The sequence below is a fragment of the Malaclemys terrapin genome, chromosome 4 (genome assembly GCF_027887155.1).
Source record: "Malaclemys terrapin pileata isolate rMalTer1 chromosome 4, rMalTer1.hap1, whole genome shotgun sequence".
Lineage (NCBI taxonomy): Eukaryota > Metazoa > Chordata > Testudines > Emydidae > Malaclemys > Malaclemys terrapin.
In genome coordinates, this window is record NC_071508.1 from 91,657,453 (window position 1) to 91,679,167 (window position 21,715).

Sequence of the window (21,715 nt, forward strand, 5' to 3'; positions counted from 1 at the left end):
TCAGCTAGGAAGATTATCCTCCCAGTGCTGGAAAGAGATGGATTCCCAGTTCTCAAAAGCAGCTCAGGGTTTCATGAACAACTGTGTCCAGTGGCAAATTGCACACATGTATAAGAATGAAATATTTGCCAAGATATTTTATTAAAAGCATTTTATTCTGTCCTTATCCCCAACAATTCTAAGATGACATGTAGCATCTCTAACAGTGTCCACAGCCCCAGCTATAAGGGGCTTTGAACACAATTTAGACACTGTTTAAACATGGTTCCAGCTAACCTGGTTTCCAATGTAGTTGGACAGCAGATATAGGCTCAAAAATGAGTGACCCCAACTGAGGCTCAATCACAATTTTTGACAGCCCATTTGAAAACAGCTGGGCTTCGTCTGTGTTGGCCAACCAAACAATATTTGAAATTACTTTGCCTGGAGCAAGGTGTAAACCAATTTAGAACTTGGGTATCAAACAAAATACTGAGCATTTGTAGAGCATTTTATCCATAGACCTTGAAAGATATTGTAAGATGTGGTAAAGTACCATCTCTATTTTACAGGTGTGGAAACTGAGGCACAGAGGAGTGTGAGCCAATGGCAGATCTGGGAAAAAACCCAAACTTCCCAATTCCCTGATCAATACCCAATCCATGGGACTATGCTGCTTCCCTCGGTTCAAATCCCATTTTAGACCGGGCCCCTGAAACCCCCTCTATAATGCAACTATAACCACATTTGGGGTACTTCTTAAAACTGGTTAGAAATAGTGGTGATGACTGAACTTATGTTTTTCAGGGACATGATTAGGTCCCATTTACAGTAAAACTTTGAAACTATGTAGTAAGCAAACCATAAGACAACCAGATTGTAACTAGGTCCCCTGACTGCATTAAGAGTTGTAGCACAGAAGAGAGCTAAACTAATACGATACTCTCCTATTTAACCCATCCTTGCAAAAAACAAGAATACCAACTCTCCCATCCTTAGGGGGTCCCCCCGCATTTTAAGGAAATAACAGCACAACCATATGAGAAACAGTCATGGCCCTATAATTTTGATGGCTGGTCTGCATTTAAAAGTTTTGCCAGCAGAGATATTTTGGTTCGGACTGGAAAAAGAATAACCACACCCACAACTGACAAGCTAGACCAACAAAAGCCCTAGACCTGGTCTATGCTACAACATTTAGATGCAGCTAGTGTAGACACCGTTATATTGTCAAAAGAGTCATTTTGCCAGTACAGTTTATTTCATGCCAGGAACTGGTATACACTATATTGGAAAAAGCACTCTTTTGCCAGCACAAGCTCTATCTCTGCTAGGAGGCTTTGCTGGCAGAGTTATACCAGCAACCCCTTTCTAGTGTAGATAAGGTCTAGGACAGCATCTCCAGCGTCATCCATGTACTCTGTATACTTTGGTACCATCATCACATGCTTATACCACAGCGCATGGCCCATTCCAAAATTACTGCTGAAACACATGACAAAGCGTGCCCTGCTTTGATACTGAGAACAAGTCATTGCCACCAAATAAGAAGACAAGCCTGACTAACAGTAGGCTTTTCCCTCTGGAAAAAAAAAATCCTATTATTTAACATTTCCATGATGACAGTGCCTAAGGGTCTCAGTTAGGTCATGCTAGGCATTGTCGAAACGGACTAACTGTAAGGTTCCTAGGGAAGGGATTGTCAGTCTAAGGCCCTGACCTGCAATACCTCATGCACATGATTTACTTTATGCACTGTAAGTAGCTGTATTGGCTTCAATGGGATTACTCACAAGGCACAAAGTCACACATGTGTAAAGCCTTGCAGGATCTGGGCTTAAAAGACCACTGCTAGCCTGTGTGCAGAGTCACTGGTGGTAGCAGCACCGGGAGTGCTGGAGCAGGCAAGGCTCTCCCGGCCACTAGGCTGCTAATTAGACCTGCTCCAAATGGATTTGGGGAATGGTGTTAAAAACACTGACTCGTCCACCAATAGGAAATTTTTACTAAAACATCCCTTCTATAAACAAACCTTTAGAGGCCTTGGCCCCTTACACCATTCGTCTTCATCAAGTGCCAACTTCAAAGCCTTCCGGGAACATTTAAATTCTAACACTATTATGCACAGGAAATCTTAAGCACAGCCACTTTCAATGCTGGCTGCCCTCTGCTTCTCGGGCTCTAGAGCAGGGAGGGGTTTTTGGAAGGGTCAGGAGGCATTGTTCTCCACAGCTTCTAATCAAAACCAAATACAAGGAGAGAGGTTAAACCAATGGGTTCCTCCTTTTATTCATCACAGAGCTCCAGAAAATGGTTTGCTCTCAGACTGAACTGATTCTGACAAGTGGTTCTTTTATCAGAAACTCTTACATGTACCTGTTATCAAGACATTAATTAATGTTGTGACTAGATTTCCATTATAAACCAAAATTTCACCCTTTTACTTCCAGAGGAAAGAGGCTTTCTAGATGAAATTTCTCACGAGTGCTCTCCTGCCAGAAGAGAATTTTGGGGGAGGTTTCAGGATAATCCAACAGGGTGTTAGGAACATAATTATTTTCTAAATAAAAAATTGTTTTCATTCTTGCAAAAGTCATACCCTTTATTACGGCTGGAATGTCATGTGTCAAACTCCATTGAGTTAGAAATTCCATGTTAGTTAGCAACCATGTTGGCCTCATTGACCAATGCCACACTATGTTGGGGAATGTGTGAGATTGACTTTTAGAGCTCCTAGCCTGGAAACACTGCATCAAGAGCAGTCCAGAGCCTCGTCTACAGTACCATTTCCTGTAAAAGCTTCCCTTTCCATGGAGGTCATAGCAAAATTACAAGGCTTACAGTAACAAGATTCCTGGGACTACCTCTGGCCCTCCAATCTAATTGATATGCTTCTTGATATACCTGATATTGCCGAAGAACTCTCTCAATTAGGGCTCCCAAATTGTTAATATCAGTGAATCAGGGTTAGCAAAGGTGAAAATTGAGGTTTTATTAAACATCTGTGACCTCACAGAGAAAGGGAGGTTAGTATCGCTGTGTCTTAGCTCCTGTAAAGTGGAGATAACAATTCTGTCTGGTCTATTAAGTTCTTTGAGATATGGACATATAGTAAAAGATGGTCCCTACAAGGCTCAGCACAATGGGGCCCTGACCTCTGTTGGGGTCTGTGGGGTGCTACTGTCATGCAAATGATAACATTAATGAAGCTTTAGAGAGCCGTGTACGCTCAAAAGCTTATCTCTCTCACCAACAAAAGTTGGTCCCATAAAAAAAAAAAATTTACCTCATCCACCTTGTCTCACTAAGAGACCAACATGGCTGCTACATTACTGCATGCAATTAATGAATAGGGTTACCATTCGTCCGGATTCTCCCGGACATGTCCGGCTTTTCTGAGTTAAAAATAGCATCCGGGGGGAATTTGTAAATATCCGGATTTCCCCCACGTGCAGAGCACACGCGGCTGACAGGGCAGCCAGAAGGATCGTGCCACTCACACCGGGGCTCCGGCAGCCAGAGCCCCTCCTCCACTTCCCCCTCCCTGCATTCGCAGATCGCCGGTCGTTCGCAACGGGCCTCCGGCAGTCTGGAGCTCCTTCCCCTGCTCCTCCCCCCTCCCCCCCCCGCTGCCCAGCACGCCACTCAGCAGCATTCTGCGGGGGCGGGAACCGGGTTGTGCGCTCCACTGGGGAGCGCGGCAGCGTGTCCAGCTCCGCGTGGAGCCCGACACGCTGTTCTGAGAGGCACGGTAAGGGGGCCAGGGAGGTTCTGGAGGGAGAGGTCAAGAGACAGGGAGCAGGGGGAGGGTTGGATGGGTCAGGAGTTCGGGGGGGGTTCTGTCTGGGGGTGGGGGTGTGGATAAGGTTTTGGGCAGTCAGGGTACAGGTAGGGGGTAGGGTCTCAGGAGGGGGCAGTCAGGGGACAAGGAACAGGGAGGCTTAGGTAGGGGGTGGGGTTCTGGAGGGCAGTTAGGAGCAGGGGTCCCAGAAGGGGTAGTCAGGGGATGAGGAGCGGTTGGGAGTTCCGGGGGGGCTGTCAGGGAGCAAGGGTGGGGAGAGGGATCGGAGCAGTCAGGGGATATGGAGCAGAGGGGTTTAGATGGGTCGCGAGTTCGGAGTGGTTGGATGGGGCGTGGGAGTCCTGGGGGGGGGGGGCGGGTCTGTCTGGAGGTGTGGATAAGGATTGGGGCAGTCAGGGGACAGGTAGGGTCCTAGGGGGTCAGTTAGGATGAGGGGAGGGTCTCAGGAGGGGGCAATCTAGGGACAAGGAGCAGGGAGGCTTAGGTAGGGGGTGGAGTCCTGGGGGGCAGTTGGGGCAGGGGTCCCAGGAGGGGGCAGTCAGGGGACAAGGAGCTGGGGGAGGGTTGGGGGCTCTGAGGGGGGTGGGAAGTGGGAGGGAGTGGAAGGGGCAGGGGCGGGGCTCCTCCCATCCTCTTTTTTGATTGTTGAAATATGGTAACCCCATTAATGAAGCTTTGTCTAAACTAGCATTGGGGGTAAGGGGGGGAGGGAAGAGATCTCACTGGTGCACAGCACAGCTCCATCAGTTGTACCAATGGCAGGTGTGTAGACAAGCCTTCAGCATTTTTACTATTATGCTGTCTAGAGGTGATCAAGTTTAAATGGCCTTGTGGTAATGAAATTCCCAAGCCCTGTCTCCAAACGCTCCCACTGCTGTTCTCACAAATGCCAGCGTAACAGTGGGAGATTTGCTGAGCCAGAATGTGTGTCAGCCTCCCTGGAGTTCTAATCATTCAAAGTGCAGAGAACAGGCTATGTCTGGGGGAAAAAAATCCATGAGCGGAGGGAAGTTCTGGTGACTGGTGCTTTGCAGGAACCCTGGAGGACTTCATAAGCCACATAGGAGGCAGATGAATCAAACACAATGAAAGCTTGAAGCGCATGACAGTGGAGTTTCATTAGTATTACAGTAGTACTGAAATCAGAGTGCCATTCTGCTAAGCACTATAAAACACAAGGTGACAGCCAATCCCTGCTTTGAAGACCAAGAACACTGGTTACATTTCAACAGCTGGAGAATCAAAATCATGAGGGATAGCTCAGCTCAACTCCAACCCCTTGTTCCCAGAAGCAGTATGGCCCAAAACTAGTGTAGTCTCATTCCACTCAAGTGCAGACACTGCTCCATCATACAACATGGTTGGGTCTACACTATGACCAACAGCCGTGCATGACAAAGGGTGTCAAACATGATCAAGCCCATCTCTCCTTCAGTTGGCCTTGAATGTAGCTATCTCGCTTTTTGACCAGGTCTCTAGCAAAACTGAAGGAGCTGAACACTTTGGAACCTGTCCATGCCCCAGTGAGACAACAACTGAGGGAGGCAGGGGCTGTATTTTACAACCCAGGCTCATTTTCATAGCACAGAGACAACATTTAAGACCTGGCTGGCTCCAAACAGTTACTGTGGTGAGCACCAAGACTCAGCCCAACAGCCAACACAGCATCTGTGGGGACAAAGCAGAACCTGTCTCACAAGCAAGGTTATATTTCCCAAGTTCCGCACTCTCTCCAAATGCCATTTGACAAACATAAAGGAGATATACAATCAAACACAATACATGGTTTAAGTGCTGTAAGAGATCATCCAGGTAAGAAGTGTGTGAGCACCCAGGGCATGGAGCAACCATTAAAATCCACACAGCAGATGACCCTATTTGTGTATGTTATGCTCTCTGCACTTCACTTGTTAACATGCCATCCCTCCCTTCCCCTAGAAAGAGGCTCTAATGGGTCTTACTGACCTTCCTCTCAGGGTAAATACAGGACATTCTAGGAAAAGCCCAACATGGAGAGCATGTCCCCAGACTCGTACAGAAGGGTAACTGTACCCTAGCAACACCATCACTGTCCTACAGGAAGGACTACATAGCTACTTTCCAAGAGCCAAAGGACAACATCTTTTCCGTATCCAGGCAGAATTCATTTGAAAGTGCTGAGATCCTACAACTCCACTTGAAGTCAATGGGCGTTGCAGATGCTCAGCATCTCTAGAATCAGGCTCTTATTCTAACTGTAACAAATGCACAAGTTTGTTCTACTGCCTTGTATCTGTCTGTTCCAAGATGACCAAGAAAAGGCGGAACAACAGGCGTGCAAAGAAGGGCTGTGGGCACGTCCAGCCCATCCACTGCACCACTGTGCCCACTATGTCCCCAAGGACAAGGCCATCAAGAAGTTAGTCATCTGGAACATCGTGGAGGCTGCCACGGTCCGGGACATCTCCGAAGCCAGTGTCTTCGATTCGTACGTGCTGACCAAGCTGTATGTGAAGCTGCATTACTGCGTCAGCTGCGCCATCCACAGCAAGGTAGCGAGGAACCGTTCCCGGGAGGCCCGTACCCCTCTGCCCAGGTTCAGGCCTGCGGTCGCTGCCCCGAGACCTCCCCCAAGCTCATGTAAGGAGATGGTGCTGGAAATGTGCATCTTGAGACATTACATCTGGAGGGAGGAAAAAAAAATTCTTCCTTTCTCCAGGAACAGGAAGTGATTGGTGCTGGAGTCCCCTAGCAAAGAAACATTGCTATTGATTAACCTTGTCCTCCCCCTTTAAGTACAAACTGTGTTTGGCTTTCTCCCTCTGTACCCCAGCTGATAATTTCAAGGTGGTGTATAACAGGTAGCACGGAGAGGGAAAGGAGGAGAGAAGAAATGTGCATGTAAAAATGTTAACACAATGAACAGTCTGTCAATTACAAGCAACACATATTTATGGGTTATATCTAAAGGAGGCAGCATGGGCCAGTAGATGAAGACCCAGCCTAGGAGCCAGGAAAGCTGGGTGCTATTCCCACTTCTTCTGTTAACTCGCTCAGTAGCCACGGGAAGTCACCAAAGCTCAGTTTCTTCATCTGTGAAGAGGGGGCAACGACACCTACTCACCTTTCTACCATGCGTGGAGAGCTACAGATGTGCCATTACGAGATTTATCAAAAACAGACAAACATACAATTTCCTTATGCCTCTCTCCTGTGGGCCCAGGCTTCAGAAACAGCTGACTATGTTTTGTGGTTCTTCTTTCTAGGTACAGACATCACCATGACATGCACATGCAAAAATTTATTTTGGAACAAGCAACACTCTTCAGAAGGCACATATGTCCTTTATATTATTTGGACGCAGCCAACAAGCATGAGCTCCCAAACTTGGGCTCACCCACATCCTCCCTGACCAGCCTTGATCATGACATAAGCTTGACCCTCACCTTCCTGAAGCAAAGACTAGGGTGGGAAGCTGGTTTCCAAGCCCCCACTTCATTCCAGGCCTCCTTATTCCATCCATACAACATTCCAGAATCATCTGCACAGCTAATGGCAGGGAAGAGGAGCTGGTGATGATGACAGAATGCAATGCAAAGAGCTCCTTCAGGAACTGAAAGCATAACCTCAGGGCATGTCTATACCATGGGCACTACAGTGGCACAGCTGCAGCTATGTCACTGTAGCACTGTAGTGTAGATGTTTCTTACATTGATGGAAGGGGGTTTTCTGTCACTGTAAGTAACCCAGCTCACCAAGCAGCAGTAGCTAGGTCAACAGAGGAATTCTTCTGTCGAGGTAGCTGCATTTATACTAGGGGTTAACATAATTGGTTGGGAAATAGTCAAGATGGTTTTTGTAAAGGGAAATCATGCCTCACCAATCTACTAGAATTCTTTGAGGGAGTCAATAAGCATGCGGACAAAGGAGATCCAGTGGATATAGTGTATTTAGATTTTCAGAAAGCCTTTGACAGGGGGGATAGCTCAGTGGTTTGAGCATTGGCCTGCTAAACCCAGGGTTGTGAGTTCAATCCTTGAGGGGGCCACTTAGGGATCTGGGGCAAAATCAGTATTTGGTCCTGCTTGTGAAGGCAGGGGGCTGGATTCTATGACCTTTCAGGGTCCCTTCCAGTTCTAGGAGATAGGATATCTCCATATATCAGTACTTGGTCCCTCACCAGAAGCTCTTAAGCAAAATAAGCTGCCATGGGATAAAATGGAAGTTCCTCTCATGGATTGGTAACTAGTTAAAAGATAGGAAACAAAGGGTAGGAATAAATGGTCCATTTTCAGAATGGAGAGAGTTAAAAAGTGGTGTCCCCCAGGGATCTGTCCTGGGCCCAGTCCTATTTAACATATTCATAAATAATCTGGAAAAAAGGGGTAAACAGTGAGGTGGCAAAATTTGCAGATGATACAAAACTACTCAAATTAGTTAAGTCCCAGGCAGACTGCAAAGAGCTACAAAAGGATCTCACAAAACTGGGTGACTGGGCAACAAAATGGCAGATTAAATTTAATGTTGATAAATGCAAAGTAATGTACATTGAAAAAACATAATCCTAACTATACATATACAATGATGGGGTCTAAATTAACTGTTACCCCTCAAGAAAGATCTTGGAGTCATTGTGGATAGTTCTCTGAAATCATCCACTCAATGTGCAGCGGCAGTCAAAAAAGCAAACAGAATGTTGGGAATCATCAGGAAAGGGATAGATAATATCATATTGCCTCTATATAAATCCATGGTACACCCACACCACTGTGTGCAGATGTGGTCGCCCCATCTCAAAAAAGATACATTGGAATTGGAAAATGTTCAGAAAAGGGCAACAAAAATTATTAGGGGTATAAAACAGCTTCCATATGAGGGCAGATTAATAAGACTGGGACTTTTCAGTTTGGAAAAGAGGCAACTAAGGAGGGGGAATATGATAGAGGTCTATAAAATCATGAGTGGTATAGAGAAAGTAAATAAGGAAGTTTTATTTACTCCTTCTCATAATACAAGAACAAGGGACCACCAAATGAAATTAAGAGGTAGCAGGTTTAAAACAAACAAGCAAGTATTTTTTTCACACAACACACTGTCAACCTCTGGAACTCCTTGCCAGAGGGTGTTGTGAAGGCCAATACTATAACAGGGTTCAAAAGGGAGCTAGATAGATTCATGGAAGATAGGTCCATCAATGGTTATTAGCCAGGATGGGCAGGAATGGTGTCCCTAGCCTCTGTTTGCCAGAAGCTGGGATTGGGTGACAGGGCATGGATCACTTGATGATAACCTGTCTGCTCATTCCCTTTGGGGCACCTGCCATTGGCCACTGTCAGAGGACAGGATACTGGGCTTGATGGACCTTTGGTCTGACCCAGTATGGCCGTTCTTATGTTAGATTGGCTTAACTATGGCACTCAGGGGTGTGAGTTTTTCACAGCCCTGAGCAACGTCACTAGATCGATCTAAATTTTACGTGCAGACCCAGGCTCAGTGTCGCTCCGGATCCCTGCCAGGAACAAGAGTTCAGGATTGTCTCAAACAAGCTCTCTTCTGTTGCAAGACACAATGCCACCCACAGAGCCACTAGAGACCAACCCCAATGTCCAACTTGCTTTCTAAAATACCGTGAATAGGGAAGTCAGCGTGGGCTGTTGCAGGATCAAGGCTTTGTCTCAGGATTTAAGAGGAGTCCTGTCCCGAAATAAACCCGCACCAGCACTTAACTGGACTTCAGCCATTGAAAGAAGCATTACATTTCTAAGCATTTAACTTTCCAAGGTCTGGCCTACATGCAATTTTTGTACCAATTTACAAATATTAGTTTAGAAATAGCTCTAATTCAAAAGATTAAACTCCCCCCTTTCCCAGGGTGGACACAGCTATACCAGTATAAACGTGCTTATCCTGGTATAGCTTATTCCCGTCCATTTAAGCACCTTTATACACTGGTTTAACTGCAGCCACACTAAGGATTTCACCAATTTAACTATATTGGTTTTTAAACAGATACACATACACTGGAATAAGAACTGTGTGGACAGGGCCAGCTCCAGGCACCAGCTGACCAAGCACGTGCTTGGGGCAGCACCTTGTAAGGGGCAGCCAATCTTGGGGTGGCGGGGCAGCACTTGGGGTTTTTTGTTTTTGTTTTTTTTTTGGTTTGGCGGGGCGGCACTCGTGGGGGGGGGTGTTTTTGGTTCAGTGGGGCGGCGCTGGGTTTTTTTGGTTTGGTTGGTTTTGGTTCGGTGGGGGCGGTGCTGGGGTTTTTTGTTTTGTTTTTGGTTCGGCAGGGCGGCATTGGAGGGTTGTTTTTGGTTTGGCTGGGCAGCGCTTGGGAGGGGCTGTTACGGCAGGGCCGGGGTTTTTTTTGTTTTTTGGGGTTTTTTTTGCTTGGGGCGGCAAAAGAGTTAGAGCTGGCCCTGTGTGTAGACCAGCCCTAAGATACCACAGTGATCAGTGCATTATAGTACAGAGACAGAACGTACTGCTGTTCTAACAGCCCTAGAGACCTATACGGAATCCTCTGTTTAACTAATAGGTTCCCTCACTGCCCTGCCAATGCTTCTCTCAGGGATCATCAGTGGAGACAGGTGGGAGTTCAACCCCCAGGCCCATTCAATGCTCAGCCTCTCTGCTGAAATTTCTAACAAGGGTGCCAACTGCAGGCGAGGTTTTGTGGACAGCCAGCCACTAGAAACTGGGCTAAGACCAATGCACTCATTTCAGGTAACTTACTAGCCAGCCAGCAGTAAAGACTTGAAGTCACTACACTCAGTGACCTGGAGATGAAATGCTACATATCCTAGGTCTGGGCTTGTTAATCTCAAAGAAGGAACTCAATGAAGGGATCTAAAATGGAAGCAGGGGAGGAGAAATGGGAAAGAAGGCCTAAAAGTAGAGTTAGTAAAAAAATGTAAAATGTTAAATTCATGATTTTGACAAATGAGGGTAGGTGTTGTGTTTTTGCTGCTGTTCTGGTTTTGTTTACAAACAGTTTTGCCAAAAACAAACAAACAGGGTGGGGAGGGGAGGGGGGGAACTACATCCCATTTTTCAACCAGCTCTGCCTGAAATAGTTTTCTGTTGTTTTACAGTTGCTCTTTATTTTTCTAATCTTACAAATATCAGGACTATCAAGTCAGTCTTTCCTGTTTCTGTGGGAAGTCTCCTTGGAGGACCAGAGTACAACCACTTTCTCTGATAAGGGAGCTACAGATTTAACAAATAAGTCTTTTCTCCTACTTGTTTGCCGGGCACTCGAGTTTTAAAAGTTATCAAGCTATTTGTGTTTTATTAACATTCTTTCTGACTAAAATAACCTCTCTTCCTACGGCTTGGATTTTGCTTGCCTTGGTAATTGTGATGTCATAACCCCAATAGTTCACTAGCTGTCCATAAAAAGAACAGGAGTACTTGTGGCACCTTAGAGACTAACAAATTTATTTGAGCATAAGCTTTCTTGGGCTACAGCCCACTTCATCGGGTGCATAGAATGGAACATATAGTAAGGAGATCACACACACACACACACACACACACACACACACACACACACACACACACACACACACACACACACAGAGAGAGAGAACATGAAAAGGTGGGAGTTGCCCTACCAACTCTATGAGCAATTATCAGCAGGAAAAAATTGTCTGGCTATATGGACTCTCTCCTCAGGCCCTACACTACCAGCACTCCCAGCTATTTTCGAGACACCACTGACTTCCTGAGGAAACTACAATCCATCGGTGATCTTCCAGAAAACACCATCCTGGCCACTATGGATATAGAAGCCCTCTACACCAACATTCCACACAAAGATGGACTACAAGCAATCAGGAACAGTATCCCCAATAATGTTACAGCAAACCAGGTGGCTGAACTTTGTCCTCCCCCACAACTATTTCACATTTGGGGACAATGTATACCTTCAAGTCAGCGGCACTGCTATGGGTACCCGCATGGCCCCACAGTATGCCAACATTTTTATGGCTGACTTAGAACAACGCTTCCTTAGCTGTCGTCCCCTAATGCCCCCACTCTACTTGCATTACATTGATGACATCTTCATCATCTGGACCCATGGAAAAGAAGCCCTTGAGGAATTCCACCGTGATTTCAACAATTTCCATACCACCACCAACCTCAGCCTAGATCAATCCACACAAGCGGTCCATTTCCTGGACACTACTGTGCTAATAAGCAATGGTCACATAAATACCACCCTATACCAGAAACCTACTGACCGCTATACTTACCTACATGCCTCCAGCTTCCATCCAGGACACACCACACAATCCATTGTCTACAGCCAATCTCTAAGATACAACCGCATTTGCTCCAATCCCTCAGACAGAGGCAAGCACCTACAAGATCTCTATCAAGCATTCTTAAAACTACAATACCCACCTGCTGAAGTGAAAAAAACATATTGACAGAGCCAGAAGAGTACCGAGAAGTCACCTACTACAGGACAGGTCCAACAAAAGAAAAAAAAAAAAAAAAAAAAAAAAACAGAACGCCACTAGCCATCACCTACAGCCCCCAACTAAAACCTCTCCAGCGCACCATCACAGATCTACAACGTATCCTGAAAGATGATCCCTCACTCTCACAGATCTTGGGAGACAGGCCAGTCCTTGCCTACAGACCAGCCCCCCAACCTGAAGCAAATACTCACCAGCAACCACACACCACGGAACAAAAACACTAACCCAGGAACCTAGCCTTGCAACAAAGCCCAATGCCAACTCTGTCCACATATCTATTCAAGCGACATCATCATAGGACCTAATCACATCAGCCACGCCATCAGGGACTCGTTCACCTGCACATCTACCAATGTGATATATGCCATCATGTACCAGCAATGCCCCTCTGCCATGTACATTGGCCAAACCGGACAGTCTCTACGCAAAAGAATAAATGGACACAAATCTGATATCAGGAATCATAACATTCAAAAATCAGTAGGAGAACACTTCAACCTCTCTGGTCACTCAGTAACACACTTAAAGGTGGCAATCTTACAACAGAAAAGCTTCAAAAACAGACTCCATCGAGAAACTGCTGAGCTTGAATTAATATGCAAACTAGATACCATCAATTTAGGCTTGAAGAGAGACTGGGAATGGCTGAGCCATTACACACATTGAATCTATTTCCCCATGTTAAGTATCCTCACACCTTCTTGTCAAACTGTCCAAAATGGGCCATCTTGATTATCACTACAAAAGTTTTTCTTCTGCTGCTGCTAATACCGCATCTTAATTAATTAGCCTCTTAGAGTTGGTAGGGCAACTCCCACCTTTTCATGTTCTCTGTATACATCTCCCTACTATATGTTCCATTCTATGCATCCGATGAAGTCAGCTGTAGTCCATGAAAGCTTATGCTCAAATAAATTTGTTAGTTTCTAAGGTGCCCAGGGCCGGCTCCAACATTTCTGCCGCCCCAAGCAAAAAAAAAAGCCGCGATCGGCAGTGGCAGTTCAGCGGGAGGTCCTTCGCTCCTAGAGGGAGTGAGAGACCTGCCACCCACGAATTGCTGCAGGTGCCGCCCCTCTCCCTTGGCCGCCCCAAGCACCTGCTTGTTAAGCTGGTGCCTGGAGCTGGCCCTGAAGGTGCCACAAGTACTCCTGTTCTTTTTGAGGATACAGACTAACGCGGCTGCTGTTCTGATAGCTGTTCATAGAATTTTCCACAAAAAACAGCATAGACAACCATATAGTGTAAGAAGAGTGCACATAACCTTTCACAACCCCCCCCCCACACACACACACACACACACACACACCTTTCAGGCATTCATAAAGCAACAAAACAAGGTCACAAATCCAGTTTTTCCTCTTTTTGCAGTTCCCATTGAGCTCTGCAGGTTGTTCACACCCCTCCTGCGAATGTTTATTTGTATTTGCGCCCACTCCTCCTCTGAGAGCAATACAGGTTTCAGCAGAGCAGTCCTCTCACAGCCTGCCTGCTTTCAGCACAGGATTATAGGTCTGTACCACAGACCGGAGCCAGCTGGCACAAAGCTTCTCCTTCTCCTCCCCTGACCTATTCAAACCCCTTGCACAGGCATCTCTAATCACCTTCCCAAACCCTGGAGACAAAGGTGGTCCCACACCAGCCTGGGAGGCCTCACTCACAGCCCTAGCTATCCTTAGCAGATGGCACAGACTCCCCTCATCGGGCAGACCACAGCACTCACATATCAAGGCGGCCGTTTGCTGCAGGTTTTTACCAATTCTAAAGCAAGCTGCTGGAGATGACATGGGCTTTAAGGACTCAGCAGAGGAGATGTGGAGCTGAAATGATCACACTTTTCCCCTACACCTAGTATGGTGGTCCCACGGCCCTTCGGGGATATTGGTTGATAGCTCCTTCATGGGACTACGAGCACGGGCATGTATCTGGCAGGTTCATGAACTCCCCTGACACCTGTCCCTTTTGTAGTAAGAGGGAGACCCTGGCGCACATCTACATAGAGTGCGTCAGGTTGCAGCCCCTCTTCCGGCTCCTCCAGAACCTCTTATGAGGTTTTGGCTGCACTTTTCCCTGCACTTCCTGTTCTATGCACACCCCATCCCTGGCCCCCCCAAAGTCACGGGACTGCCTCGCCGTTCATCACTCCAGGTGAAGGAAGATGGATAGGGGGGTGCTCTGTGACTGTTGGGTCTATTTCCATTCCCTTGTCAATTCATGTCTCCAGGCAGAGTTCCTCTGGGCAGCATCCACTGAGTCCCTGGATGCCTTTGAGGAGCGGTGGGCGCTGTCAGGGGTTCCCTGCTCTGTGTCCCCCTCTGGATCCCTCATTATTAAAGCTTTGACCTCACTCTTTTGTTGTCCCCAGAAATCACTAGTAGCCTGGGCTCAGTGGTTCTGCCAGGCCTCCACCCACCCACCCCGCTACTACTAATAGTACACCTAGCGTGCAAGGTGTGGTCTCTCCTTTCAGGTATGAGTCCAGAACATCAGTCCTGCTCCCTCCTACATAAGCATACAGCATTCACCAGAAAGAGATGGTCAATCACTGACATAAAGCCCGTATGCCACCATACTCTGGTGCTACTTACGGCTTTGCAACAAAGTACATGATCACATGGCATGTAACCCTTTGAATGCTGATGTTTTCCAGACTGCCCAACATACAAGTGCAGAGAGTTAACTATCTCCTGGGAGCAACCTCGCCTGTTATCTGGGGGCACTCACTGGATAGTGAACAAACCAGGGACTCATTCAGGAGTTACATGTTTAACACCATCATTCAATGCCAGTTGCACCTTCCAGTAGAAGGAGAGTGCCTCAGACAGCTTTATGGTGGTAGAAGCTGCTTGTTACCTCAGGAAGGCATAAGAACATGCATGTGGCAAGAGAAGGCATCTCCAGTGATACATACAGGAAAGCATTTCCTACTGGACCTCTGACAAGGGACCACATCCTGTTTGCCTGTGTACCAGCAGTCCAGCTGAAGTCAGGCAAGGAGATTAATCTGACTTTGAACTCAATTATACCAGAGGGCAGGCACACCTATGCCATTTTCCCAGAGTACTAATACGTAGCATTTCAGGACAATAAATTGCTTCCACCCACGTTCTCACCAGAACAAGGATGGATCGAGGAGATGCCACAAGAAGCAACCCCTACTGCCTCACACAGTTGTTTCTCTGCATCTCACTGACCTACTGCATTGATGCACTGTTAATAAAATATGAAAACCTAATTTAATGGTGTGGGATGAACCTGTCATTCCCTGCGGGGATCAGACAACTCGCAGTGCAAGTGCATTGGCAGACGTACCTCACAATACTCAATTCAGAAAGATACAATGAAGCTCTTCTGAAAGGGCTGAACTGGTACAAGGGCATGGCCAGGGGTTTACCTAGCAGCTGCTTCCAGCTCTGAAAAGGAGCAGGCAGTGCTCAGCTGAGCCTGGATACCTTTTCCATTTACTGAAACTGAATCCCAATGTGGTACAGCACATGTGTCCTTTTTTATGGTTTGAAAAAATTAGCAGTGGACACAGATCAACCAAGAACTCCTCATCAGAAGATAAAAAGTGTGGCTCATTGGCAGGCATCAGCGTCCAGTCGGGCGGTTCTGACTGCAGCATATACACCTTATACACAAACAGAGAGGACTCTCCCCCAAACAGTTTGGAGGAAGTAGAGTACTGTTTATCTATAGGGACGGGGCAGGGGTGGGGGGAGAGATCAGAATTGGGCTTATTGGTATTCAGCAGCTACCCAGAGAAAGCCCTGGGGACTCCCCACTCTGCTTCACCAGAACAGGTGCTCGAGTACTGTATGTTCCAGTCTATGCAGCCGATGAAGTGGTGCCACAAGTACTCCTGTTCTTTTTACTTTTAAGAGCAGGATTTCACACTGGGGAAAACTTGACAGAGAGAAAACATTTAAACTAATTTACTTCACCTGCAGTTGTATGTGCATTCTTCACTTCTGTGGCTACATTTTTGAAGCTGTTGCTTTTAAACAAAACACTTTTCATCCAATGAATTTCACATTTATTAGTGATGCCTCACAATAACGAGGAATAAGTGGCCTTATTTCATAGATGGGGAAGCTGAGGTATGTGAAGCTTAAGTGATTTTCCCAAGGTCATTCAGTGAGTCAGTGGCAGAGTCAGGAATAGACGTCAGTCCCCTGACTCTCAGTCCCCTGCTCTAGCCATTGGGCAATACCTCCCAGGCTGGTTTCTCCATCTGTTTGACCATGCAATTAAGTTATCATCCTCTTTTCATGACATCAGTCAACTCCGGAGGAATGCTTGTTTCTGTCACGAATTCAGCCTCCTGACTTTACTGACATCAAGAGGAGGATGGGCCATGAGGAAAAACTCCTTTCCCCCTTGTCCGTCCCCCCCCTTGATATAAGCTAAAACATCCCTGAAAATTATTCTTGCCACTTTTGTTAATTATGAAAACCACACAGAGTAGGGAGAGTTAGTTCAAGGGCTCTCCCGCTTCTCTAGCACGTGGACCACATCTGAGTAGAGAATAATTCCACGGACACCTCTTCTCTGATCTCTCTTCTTACAAACTGTCCCCTCCCATTCACAATCACATAAAGCCCTATGGCACCTATAGCAATTCTATCAGGGCTTTGGAGCTGTGCTCGGGCTCCGCTCCAGCTCCAGGCAAAAACCTGCAGCTCCAGAGCTGCTCCGCACTCCAGCTCTGGGCGCCGCACCAAAGCCCTGGTATTTTTAGTATTTATGAAGCAAGGAGGAGCCAGCCTAATGGGACCAGGCAGCTCTCGGTGAATGACCAGCAACAGCCCATTGACCAGAGCGTAGGAACTACTGGACCCGTTTAATATTCTCCCCAAAGTAAATATTCTTAACATGACTTATTCTGAAGCTGCTACATCAGTTACCTCCAAGTTGTGCAAATACAGTGCTTCTGTAGGAGAGGCTCGGACTTTAGTGAGGTTCAGAGACACAGTTAAGGTCCTGTAAAAAGCAACAGAGGGTCCTGTGGCACCTTTAAGACTAACAGAAGTATTGGGAGCATAAGCTTTCGTGGGTAAGAACCTCACTTCTTCAGATGCAAGTTAAGGTCCTGTTTAATACAAAACAAAGCTATGCTCCAGTTCTACTGGGGGATACGGTCATTGTAGGCCAAGTGTCCCAATATGGGTGTATTTTTAGCCCAGACGGGGCCTTGGGAAACAAGGTTAAATGTGATGCCAACACCTCGCTCACTCACCTTACTGCTGATGTCCTCTCGCTTGCTTCTAGGCTTGCTCCTCCTCAGTTTAATGGATGGGGAGCGAAGCAGGTTTTTTATCCTGCTTGTTATCGTAGATCCTTCAACCGACATCATACCTGGGTGAAGGGAGAGTATCACCCCACTCAAAAACAAACTTCAGTAAATCAGCCCAGCTTTGTGGCCAGCACACCCACGAGCTCAGGGCCAACTCACGCTCCTTCACATGTCTCTCACGGACTCTGTTTTCTGGGGACTCCCAACTCTGCTTCACCAGAACTCATGGGCTTCTGGACCAAGGTGCTCAAGTACGCTTTTAGATTTCTCCTTTGCAGACACTAGAGCATCAGACCAGCTGTAATCTAAAAAACAAGGATTCATGGGTCAAAAAAACATTCCCAATAGATTGTACTTTTGTATTTCTAGGGAATGCAGAGAGAAAAATGGATACCATTTAAGTCTTTGTGGGATATGGATGGACAGTGTATCATTCATTCGTGGTGGCAAAGAAGTTTTTTAAAAGTTGCAAATGACAATGTTGTATTTATTAGTAATTTACAAATCTAAAGAGAGACACAATTTTGATGTGTTTGATGAGAGAATTTTCAGGATTTAAGTTTTAAACACAGATACTTTGATCCTGCAGTTGGAACCAGGCAAGCAGCCCTTTGGAACCCATTACAGTCAGCAGGAGTTCATCCACATACATCCAATTGCGGAATCAGTGCCACAGACTAGTGTAGAGGCCAGGGACCATTTCATTTTCTGTGGTTTACAGGATGCAGAGCATATTGTTGGTATTTAAATAAACAATAACAAATACAAAATATAAGTCACACTAAGGTACAGGGAGTAAATAAGAGACAGGCTGCTGGTGTTTTTAAAGCTCCCATAAATTTACCTCTGCCTTTTAATATACTGTATGTTATCTAAATATAAAGTCATACAATATTACACACACACACACACACACACCTCTATTTATAAAGGAGATCAGCAAGGAATCGTGATTGCTGGCAAGGATTAGAGATCTCGGGTCAAACCTTCTACACCTTTGCCCAAGCCACCGAGCTGGAGGAAGTGGGGGAGAGAATCAAGTCAGGTTTCTAACTGAAGTAGTTTGCACTAAAATATCCCCCTCGCTTTCATACAAGATGGGGGGAAGGAGGGGAAAGAATGCTAGAGTCAGCAAGATCGCGAGCCCTTTCAGAGCATTGCCCACTCATTTTGCAGAAAGGAGATACGGGGGGCGGGTAATTTGGTTCTTTTTAATTAAAATCAGAACGTTTCCACCGCAAAAATATAACGAACTTTTCAAGCAGGCGCTTGCACGGGCCGATTTCCATTACCTTGGTGCTGCAGGAGCTGTGTCTGCTGGAGGGGGCGGGGGGGCAGCAGGGACGTGCGATTAAAAAAGGATTTATCCAAGGCTCTGTCCATTCAACTAACCTTCTCTGAACGAAAAACCAGTTCCGAAGTCAGCGTCCTCCTCCTCTTCCTCCTCCTGGTGTCACGGCTTTGCAGGCATCGGCACTGGTACACGGGGAAAGGAGGAGCGAGACCCAAACTGCAGCAAGAATCCGGAGTTCGTCACCACTTCGGAGAGATTTTTAAAAATGCGGGAGGAAAGGTGCGGGGAGGGGATGGGGGAGAAGGATCTGCGACTCCGCTGGTGAATTTCCCCGCAGCTTATAACGGGGCTGAAACTGACCAGATCCAGTGCCCCCAGCCCCCTGCTCCGTATTCTTCCCCCTCGGAGCCGCTTGCCTTCCCCGGCTGGCTACAGTGTATCGCCTGCGCGCTCAGCTGTTTCCGCTCTCGGAGTTCCAGGCTGGCTCCCGCTCGCATCCCCCCGCGGCAGCCCCAGCCTGTGCGGAATCCGTCTGTGCCTGCAGCAGCCTCTCAGCGCTCACACACACAGCCCCAGCCAGGCGGCTTCGCTGGGCTACGGTAGCTCAGGCAGATCAAAACGCGAAACTGACAGACCAAAAAAAGAAAAAGGTGGGTGGGTTTGAAATTGCAGAGAGGGAGGGCTGGGAAACCCCGCAAAAGCAAACCCTGGTGCAGAGATTGGCGGGCTGCAGAGCTGGGGGAGGGAGCAGCGGGCTGGGATTGGCAGAGGAGGAATTAGCGAGCGTTTGTTAGATCTCCAAGGGAGAAGCAATCTGTACTTCACCCTGGGGGTGCCTGATGACGCCTTTGCAGGCCACTGAACCCGGTCTGTTCTGTTCTCTATAGGGTCTTATACCAGGCTCACCCCCACGGTACCTGAGCACCTGCCAGTAGGGCACTATGCATTGCATCTGTCAGGGGTGCTGTTCACCTCCAGTTTCCCAGACCCTGGCCTCTGCAGCAGCAGCCGCCAGCCTCTTCCATGCCTCCCATTCAGCTGGGCAGGATTGAACCCGCCAGGGAGCTTAGGCTGTTACCTGAGAGAAGGGATTCCACCCAGGTGTGTCTCATGCTGCCCCAGCCACAGCCAAGAGGCTCAATATTAGACCAGTCAGTGCTTCAATTGTAATGAAAGAGGTGCTGGAGCTCAAGCTATTTTTGTATTTTCATAACTGACCTGACAAGCCTAGAGGTGCTGGGGCTATGATCTGCCAAGCCTAGAGATGCCAGGGCTCAGCCTGGCGCAAAATAAAGGCTGGAGCCAAATGGTAGTTGTGCCCGTACAGCAGGCAGAAGGGGCGGAGCCAGGGGCTAGCCTCCCCAAAGGGGTGCTCCACCCAGGGCCGACGCAACCCATTAGGCGACCTAGGCAGTCGCCTAGGGCGCTACAATTTGGGGGGCGGCGACCGCGGCGGTATTTCAGTGGCGGGACCTTCTGCCGCCTCTGTGGGGGGCGGCATTTCGGGGCGGGACCTTCCGCCGCCTAGGGCAGCAGACAAGCTGGCGGCACTCCTGGCTCCACCCACCGCCCATGCTGTACAGGTACGTAAGGGAGCATGGCCAAAGTTCCAGTCCCTGCTGGTGCCACTAGGGGCGCTAATCACCTCAAAGTGGGTGGGGAGGCAGGAGAGCCATAGGCCCTCCCACCAGCACCGGCCAGCAAGAGTGGCAATGAAAGGGGTGTATCTAGGGCAGTGATACTCAGACTGAGCCTCAGTAGCCGCAAGTGGCTCTTTAATGTGTCTCCTGCAGCTCTTTGCAGCATGTGATACCTAAGGTGTAGCAGTGGATTCACTGCTCCTCTGCACCTGTGAGCGCAGAAGAGCTTGTGCAACTCACACTCCCACTTCAGGGTTGTGGCTAAAAGCCATAACAGAGGCCTAAGGGAGGGGATGGGAACCTACAGTATCTGTGATGAAAGCAGGAGTAAAAGTGGCAAAATTCTACTATTGCCCCGCTTACCATGGCTCTCCCCCTCCCCCTGCCATACCACTATCCTATGTCTTGGGAGCTGCTCCTCCACACCCTTCTCCCTCCCCATCTCCTTTGATGGCTGCCCTCCTTTTCTCTTGCTTTGTCCCATCTTTGGGGGCTCCCGTCCAACCCTGGGTGTTAATAGGAATTATAGCTGGTCACTGAAAAAAAAAATAGTGACAATTTGGTGAAATCCCTGGGATTACTCACACTTGTAAAGTTATTCATGTACAAAAGTGTTTGCAGGATCAGGGTCTTAAAATTGGTCTGGTCAAAACTCTGTCCCTACTTTAGGGAAAAGTCCTGCTTTGACCGCAGTGAAATAACCTAATATATCTTTTCCATCTCTAATTTCTATGATATCCAACCACACTGGATAAGCAAATTAGCTGGAAGTTTCTGCTATAATGACCATATATGTCTTCTGTGTTTAACACATCAAACCTGTCCTCCACTCTCTACACTGGCTTCCTATAGAATATTGAATTGAGTTCAAGGTCTCAGTCCTTCAAAGCGTGCCATGGCCTGAGTTTATGACAGCTAAAAGATCACCTAAGGCTCTGGGATGAAGACTGTGGTCAACACCACACCTTTCTGGCACAATGGAACCCTCTACCCCAAGGGTAAAGCTCTGCTGTGCAGGAGACGGAACTTTCTTGGGAGCCTGTTTGAGACTGTGGAATGAACTCCTCTGGCAAATCTGGACCATCACAAGCCACCTCATCTTCCACTCCAAAGCACAATTCCTTGATCTGTCTTTAATATAAACACAGCAACGGGTATATTTTAAACCAAAACAAAACCCTAAAACAACACACTCCACTGCACATTCCTCTCCCCCTAGGAAGTGGATGAGAGAAC

At 47.4% G+C, this 21,715-nt stretch overlaps 1 protein-coding gene and 1 pseudogene across 4 annotated transcripts in view; one reads left to right on the forward strand and one right to left on the reverse strand.

Moving 5' to 3' along the window:
• Nucleotides 1–19,350, reverse strand: part of MAPKBP1 (mitogen-activated protein kinase binding protein 1) — a 132,686-nt gene extending 113,336 nt beyond the window's left edge. For 3 of the 4 annotated variants that reach the window (XM_054026225.1, XM_054026226.1, XM_054026223.1), the window contains exons 1-2: nucleotides 18,938–19,350; nucleotides 17,489–17,850 (exon numbers count right to left, since the gene is read on the reverse strand). In XM_054026225.1, coding sequence (XP_053882200.1) covers nucleotides 17,489–17,605 — 117 coding nt within the window. In that variant the 5' untranslated portion in view covers nucleotides 17,606–17,850; nucleotides 18,938–19,350. Of the gene's footprint in view, nucleotides 1–17,488; nucleotides 17,851–18,837; nucleotides 18,900–18,937 lie in introns of those variants that run through there. The other variant, XM_054026224.1, reaches the window with a different exon arrangement.
• Nucleotides 6,068–6,492, forward strand: LOC128835463 (40S ribosomal protein S26-like; annotated as a pseudogene).
• Nucleotides 19,351–21,715: the final 2,365 nt, after the last annotated feature.